Here is a 7827-nt window from a genome sequence, read left to right on the forward strand (position 1 = left end):
CGTTAGATGAGTGGAATCAATCTGAAAAGATAAAAACAATCTGTCCTCAGATGTTTGCTTCTCGACACTAAAGGCATCTCCTAATATTAAACTTCAAAGCGCAGATATAAGAGAAACCAAATAGTTTAGAGCCTGTTTAAAGTTTACCACAGCACTCAGTAAAGTTAAGGACAAGAAAAAGTAGGGCTCTTCTAATGTTTCTGTACTGCATCATCCCTTTCCCCCTGCCCTGCAAAAAAAGAATGACAACCCATCTTTTGATGTTCTGAATTCTTCGTGGCTTTTTATAGCAACATAACAGCAGAGCAGCTTATTTAAATTTTTGATTTATCATAAAAACCAAAAGAGTTTGGTATAAGAAATTTCAATAAAAGCTTTAACTTTTCACCAGCAATTTCAAACTCTGAATTAACATGGAGGTAACTGTAAAGAGATTGTATTTTAATCTCCTGCCCTTAAGTTACAGCAACAATTAACACAAGAATTATTCCTGGACTTTTTTTTAAAGAGGGAATTACCGCAAAATATCTGGTTATTGCAACCAGCAGAAGCTGCAGCTGAAAACAAGGAGATAGCAGAGAGCGTTCAGTCACGTTACGGAACAGCTGGAGACACAGGAGCAAAAAGCACATACTGAGAACAGAAATAACTTAATAAAAGTGCATGAAAGCATGTTAAGAAGTTTTTCTCCAATTACTTAGCTGAGACCAATACAGTAGAACTTCTTTGACCTTCCTCAAACTAAAATCACTTTTAAAACACTTTCAAGAAAAAGACAAAGGATCTAGACGACAGAAACAGAGCAATCCAAGGCTATTCACACATTGAGGTTAGTTAACATGTGGAGTAAAACCAAGTCTAGACCAAAATCAACAGCAAAACTGCCATTGCTTTTAATGGATTAACAGCTGGTTGTCCATTTATTTCATAATTCAACTTATATCTATGTCTAAGCATATTAGCGTACTTCTGCAAATTAATACAAAGATCAAGAAGGAAAAGAAAGCTAAAAAAAGAGTTAGCATATAGTACTGTACTTTTGTCAAAACACAGCTGTCAGTACAGACATGACATCATATTTTAAGTTAGTGCAGAAATGTTGTTATTTGTGTTTTGGTTTACCAATTATAATTTTCACTTAACAAAAAAATCTTTATTATGAGATAAGGTTCGAGTCAGTTAAAGGAAGGATAAATGCAAATACAGTAACAGAAATACCTGCATCAGATAAGGTTAAAAGGTAGCATACAGAAAAGCATAATCAACGTTGACTCTTGAGATGATATTAACCTATTCCAAAATTTCATAAATGCTAAAGAATATATCCTTTTCTACTGTTAAGCAAGTTTACAAAGATAATATTCGTAACAATAATCAAGGAGCTGTTCAATGGGTTGCAAGAATAAACTGTCCTGATTCCTTTCTGTCAGTCAATTTTTGACACGCTGCTTGCTCTCCTGTCTTCTCTGAAAGACAAATAAAAGGTGATTTAAGAAAGGAACAACCACCGGGAGACGTAAATGCACTTGGCCGCAGCACCTGGGTCAGGACCAATGCAAGTAGCTTACAAAGCACTTTTCAGACAACAAAACTGTCATGGAATTTCATGAACAATATTTCTACTAGAAGAAAAGCTGCTGTTTTCACCAGACTTCATGGAGACTGATTTCTGTACATCTAGCCAATCTTTTAATGCCACTGAGATATTGTTTATGGTTACCAATTCAGGATTAAAAAAAAAAAAGTTATTAATCTGAAGTATGTAAGTGATCCCATTACTACAACAATAAATCCTTAAATATATGCTTGAGTGCCAGAAATTAAAGCACAGATACCATATAAAATGCTTTTCTGACCTTTGGAAGCTTGAAAATAGGACACTTTTTCTTATAAAAACTCCTTTTTCACTCACACCTCCATAAAAACCCAGTCCTTTCTTTCCATGTCCCCAAACTGTCTTTCTGTTTGAGCTCAAGACATTCCATACGTGTACTACGCAATAAATTGATTTATCTTGCATTACTCAGTTTTTTTCCAGCACACTATTCAGTAATCCACTTGTCCTAGGACTTATGCCCGTATTCCAAACTGTAAAGCCACAGTAAGCAGATCTTAAGTATTCTTTTAAGGTAAACTGCCAGAAAATTGATTTTTTCTCTCTCAAAATACATAAATATGTATATAAAAAATAGTAGGTAGATCAAACTTTGGATGTAAAAAAAAAAACCCACCTTCACTATTGTCCTTCTAAAATAGGTAAAGGTAAGAGCAATACCTCATCTGGAAACTAAAAATAGCATGAGTAATTTCTATCCTCTTTTCAGATTTTATTATTCCCCTGGAAACGAGTGACCTTATTGGCTCTGCTTATATAAGCGATAATAGATTACCTAGCTGGAATTTCTCACTTAACACAAGCAATTTTATGCTAGGCTGATCTTTCTGCTCTCCTTTTTATATTCAAGCCTTCACACATGTAACCTCCCGTGCCAGAATGCAGAAGAAGGGTTTCACTGCTATCCAGCCACATAAGCGTTTTATACACGCTTAAGACGCAGGTCACACCAAATACTGAAGACACAGACAGATCGCAGCCGGCGAGTTCTTTTGCTTGCATACGCTAATACATCTGTTTCTGTCGAGCAGACCCGAGTCAGAACTCATTCTCAGGCCAGGGGCAGCAGGGAACGGGCCACCTGCGCTGCACCACAGCTCTGCTTAGCAGCCGCGACCGCAGCCCGGGACCTTTTGCTGCTAAGTGTCCTGCACAGCAATCCGTCCCGTGGGCCAAATGCAACGGATGCATGTTGCTACGGACAGTAACATCAAACCTGTCTGACCGGCCACCCGTATATTTTTTTTCCCCCAATTAGTGAAGGCACGTTTACCTGTTGTCTTTTTTTACAATCAGTGCTCACAATGGGACCCTCACTCAATTTTAAAGGAAATTATTCCGAAAGAGTCACAGTCCTCATGCATCTGTTGTCTTCTGGTGCACCTACTGAGTTTCTATGACATTTAATAGGAACATCATGCAGGTACCTGAGTTACTCCTAAGGGACTCCCCATTTACTTGGAGTTACATTCGAACAGCTACAGATGGTGCAAACAAAACACCACTGATTTCACTGAATCCCATACTTCAGTCACGTGACCACTTCAATTACAGGCCAAAAGATGGGGGGGAAATGAAGTACCTGGACTAAACAAGAAAAGCACCAAAAAGAGAAAAAAAGAGAAAAAAGAAAAGAGAAGGCTATAGCTTATCTAATAGCCTATCATTAAACCATGTTCTCCAATTTATTTGGGTTCAGGCCTTCACGATCCTTATTTTCACTTATTTGTAGTTTTGCAATAGAGAAATTTTTACAAATTTTAAAATTAAAAATACACCCTCTTTCAGAGCGTGCTGCAACGATAGAAACCGATGTCTATGGCAAATAAACTTTGTATGCATCAGTAAGACCTCAAAAGTGCTGCTTGCACTTTTTTTTTTTTAATTGGATCACCAACAGTGTCAGTGTCATCAGCATCACATTTGATGTTTTCACAGGGTCAAGGACAAATGAATCCAGACGCAATCCAAAGACCGATGCTGCATGTGTAATTCAACTCACCTTATTAACAATACCCTCAAAACAATCTCCAACGAAGCATTCATGAAACCTTTTTCTATACAGCAAGACTTTGTCACACGTTATTAAACATCATTAAAAACAGCCTCCTGTATGTATGGAACATACATCTCCTGATGTACGGAAAAGCTTCTCAGCCAAAAGGCAAAAATTCAGAACAAGGGTACTTTTGTTATGTTTAGGAAAATAAGCAAATATTAAACATTGTGCAAAAGGATAAGACTTTATTTATTTTAATACCGTATTTGATTTGAAAGTTTCAAGCACTGAAGATCAGAAAACCAAACTGAATTTTGCTTTCCTAAATACATCTATATTCAGCATGGAAGCCATTAATTCTTAAGAGAAACTAGAAATGTCTTTCATCATCTAGTTCCTGCTGATAGCCTTTTCAGCTGCCAGTCCTTGTTTGGGTTTCGAGTAATCCCAAGGTCTCCTGTTCTCTGTATACCCATATAGCTTCCGCAGCGCCACGCGGGCAGCTTCTTCCTCTGCAGCAAGCAGCGTTTCACCAGGACCTTCAGCTATAATCTTCTTATCGCTTGGGGAAAAAAAAATAAAATTAAAAACTTTCATCATGAAATCTTGAGCACTACTGTGTATCACGAATAAGGACTGCTAGATTCTTTTTTTCTCCATTGGCTGTGAAAACTGAAGGTAATTTCTATATACACACAAATGTAAACATTTCTGTTGGTCTTTCCTGCAAAGATAAGTATTGTATATTCAACAATGGAAACTTAAATCAGAAACGCGTCCTTTTCCTGGAAGAACACTACTCTGTTCATTTAGATTCCTAACATATCACTGATTCTTTACAGTGTTCAGTTTGTTAACCCTGTTCAAAATATGCAAATTTGTTACTCTGGTTAGCTTAAACAAAGAAGTGAAACGCTTCTGTCTTTTCTCCTCCCCTGGCAAGAAAGCATTTTAAAACTTCTTCAAAAGGATTCACAGAGAAGTTCTCTATGTTATGAAGTACGTTCTCAGCTCTGTTTCATCAACATCTATGAGGACTGAATAGGAACAGTTCGTGAAGGGACACCAGAGATTCCAGAAGAAAAATAACCAAAGTTCCTTTCTTTTATATAAGATAATAAATCTTAAAAGGCATGTAAACCAAAGCATGATAAATCAGAACAAGTTAAGGCAACGTGTTTATCTGCAGCTCCTTTAGCAAAGCAGCAGTGATGTGGGTTTTGGCGGAAGAAGGTCCTGTCCTGCTCCAGAGGAGCAATGTTACCCCTGGGCAAGAGACCAGGCCAAGCACTGACCACGCCTGAGGCAGGCGCACCAGGGGTGACTGGCACTTCCTAAGTCCCGCCTGGATACGGACACGCCTCTTGCCTAGTTTACAGTGCCCGTGATTTGAAAACTAAAAAGCTTCTCTGGAATATAAAATAAGGCTCTCTTCAATTCCACCTCCCTTGATGTCTGTGTCTCTTTACCCTTCCCTAAACCCTGGATACAGCTGTGGTCCCTCCAAAGCCATTCAGTTAGGCTATTCGCAAAGCTCCTGTCAGGTCACCCAGAACATACACCCACACTCTTCTGTGCGCCCGATTTAGACTTTGAAGCCCTTTAGTCAGAGACTGTCTTTTTTTTTTATGCATCATTACTGCAAGCTATGACCAACATTTAAATGGCTGATTTTATATGGAAGTCACTGGAAGGTTTCTTTTCTGTAATAACTTGACCTAAGAGCACAAGTAGAAAAGACCATCTTCCCTCCTCCCCTCTCCCCCAGCTTAAATCCATTTCACTTTAAATTAGTATTGTACTAACCAGTACAACCCAACAAAGTACAGCGGCAGAACCGTGCTGACTCCCAACTGCCTGGTAATTCTTGGTTCTGGAGGAGAGATATTCCTCTTGGTCAGTTCTTCCACTAGTAGGCCCATAGGATTTACAACTTTCCAGATCTCAAAGAGGTCTTTTCCAATCAGTTGGGGAATAAAAAAATCCTGAAGAAGAATATTTAGAAGTTATGATTAATGGGAAAGGTAATGAAGGCTCTAGCTTCTGGTGTCTCCTAATAATAACACAATACGAGGCAGCATTAATACAGTTGACAATAAATTGCCGAAATGAATGATGAAACTGCCTCAGTCTCCACCACAGCTAAGCACGGCTAACCAGCGTTGCTACGCTCGGCAGCTCTGGCTCCAATTTAGCCCCTGACAGGATGCGCGCCTTGGGCAAAGTCGCCCAGACCTAAAGAAGGAACAGCACCAGCCCGAGGGAGGAGTTGCAACAACGCTTATGCACGGCTCTGAGTACGAGGTACGCAGCTCAGCACTGCTTCCGAGCAAGAAGCTGTACATCAGCAGAGTCCTGCAAACGGGCTGAAGGGAACGTGTAAACCCACGGGACTTTTCACCTGTGCGGATCACTCTCTTGCCTGTTAACCGCTACTTGCTCTTACAGAGACCTCTCAATGGTCTTACCTTATCAGAAAATAAGAAAATCTTATCAGAAATAAGATTTTAACAAACAATTCTCCATTGCAAAACTAGAAATAAGTGAAAAGGACAACTGAAAGGACAGTAGCTGCTAAAACTACTTTGTTAGACTGCATTTTAATTGAACATTTTTGTATGAAATATCTTTAGGTGCTTGCACTCCTACATGCAAAAGCTATGAACTCAGCCCCTTCTTTATATAAAGTTTTTTTAAAATTAAACATATATGTGACTTTACATGGAATAATTTCATTATTTGATAGTACAGTGCATGGAATATAACACTTTCCCTTAGCAAGTGTCAGCAAATACTAAAATATCACCCTTATAAACCAGAAGTATATGATTTTACGTACTTGACCAGCCTGGGCTTCTTAAAGAAAAACAAAACAAAACCCAAAAAACCCCAAAAAACCCACAAGCCCAAACCCCTGCCCTGCCCACCACCACCCCCCATCAGATCTCATGGTTAAATTGTCTTGTTACACATATTGTCAAACTTCTGCCAATCTCCCTGGATCTCTGGCCATCACGGTACAAGCCAATATTTAATTTTTTTGACTTTTTTCCCCCTGTAACTTCTGAGACCCTTAGATGTTATTGTTGTCAGTACAAAAATATACGACAAGTAGTGACTGACTTACCCTGACAAAGATCCCTGTTTTCTCAGGCCCGCTGCTATCGAGCAAGGCTCCTATTACAGCAAAGAACGTCCTCTGTAGCACATTTGGTGGGACGGGAAACTCTTTGCAAAGCGTCAGGTCCTGTACAGACAGGTTTTGAGCCACATAAGAAACAAGTTCCTGACTGGTAAGAAAATCAACAAGTGCTCCTATCCCCTCTGCAGGTAAATCTGGGTAGGCACCTTCAAAGCACTGCGTCAGGTAAGAACGCGAAAAAGACATCCCTTGTTCAGCAAGTTTGCTGTTATCTTGTAGATTAAGAGCAACCGTTTCTTTGTCTAGCCCAAGCTCTCGGCGTCTCGCCTCTTCACTTTCAATATAACAAGAATTAATAAATGCAGTCTTGAGAAGATCCAAAGAAAAATTTTCATGTAGCCGGTGGCTAAAAGCTTGTATCTCTGCGTGGTAATCCCAGTTGGGCTTCTCTGATCTACAGACATGGAAAACAAATTCAGAAACAGAGCAGCAAGTTACCCGCACTGCAAGCACCATGCCTTTCAGATGATCGAAAAGAAATGAAAAACTGGGCTGTTTTTGAAGACCAGAAGCAGCGTTTAAAACCCCCCGTGTCAAACGCTGCCGGTTCGAGCATCGCCGTTTGCCCGCCACCGGCCGGGCCCCTGCCACGTCCCAAACCGGGGCTAAAAACATTCCGCTCCAAAGGTGACGAGAAGGTGCTTAACCGTTCTGATTTTACCTATTTCCCAGCCTGTTGCACTCCCTCCCCCCGAGCCCCGCCGACACCCTCACCCTCCTCCTCCCTCCGCCGCCCGCCCTCTCCCCACGGCCGGGCCGGCTCTCACCGCCGCTGGGGGGGCGCCTCCAGCCGCTGCTGCTCCAGGTAGGCGCGGAGCCACCGCTTCTTGTCGCGGGGCGGCGCCGTGCCGAGCGCGACCCGCCCGGCCCCGGCCCCGGCCCCGGCCCCGGCCCCGGCCAGCAGCCGCCGCGACGCCCGCAGGAGCAGCCGGGCGGCCATGGCGGCGGGTGCAGACGGAGGAAGGCCCCGTCCCCGTCCCCCCCAGGAAACACGGCCCCCGCCCCGCTAGT

The 7827-nt window shown here is 41.5% G+C and overlaps 1 protein-coding gene across 1 annotated transcript; it reads right to left on the minus strand.

Moving 5' to 3' along the window:
• Positions 1-3580: 3580 nt before the first annotated feature.
• MRPL44 (mitochondrial ribosomal protein L44) lies at positions 3581-7756 on the minus strand (the record flags this gene model as incomplete). The annotated part of the gene is made up of 4 exons (XM_082320864.1): positions 3581-4176; positions 5421-5599; positions 6742-7210; positions 7584-7756. 4 exons carry the CDS (start codon positions 7754-7756, stop codon positions 4005-4007), a joined length of 993 nt encoding a protein of 330 aa, XP_082176990.1. The 3' UTR covers positions 3581-4004.
• Between the last annotated feature and the right edge of the window lie 71 nt (positions 7757-7827).

This window comes from Platalea leucorodia, assembly GCF_965183815.1.
Source record: "Platalea leucorodia genome assembly, chromosome: 8".
Classification (NCBI taxonomy): Eukaryota; Metazoa; Chordata; class Aves; order Pelecaniformes; family Threskiornithidae; genus Platalea; species Platalea leucorodia.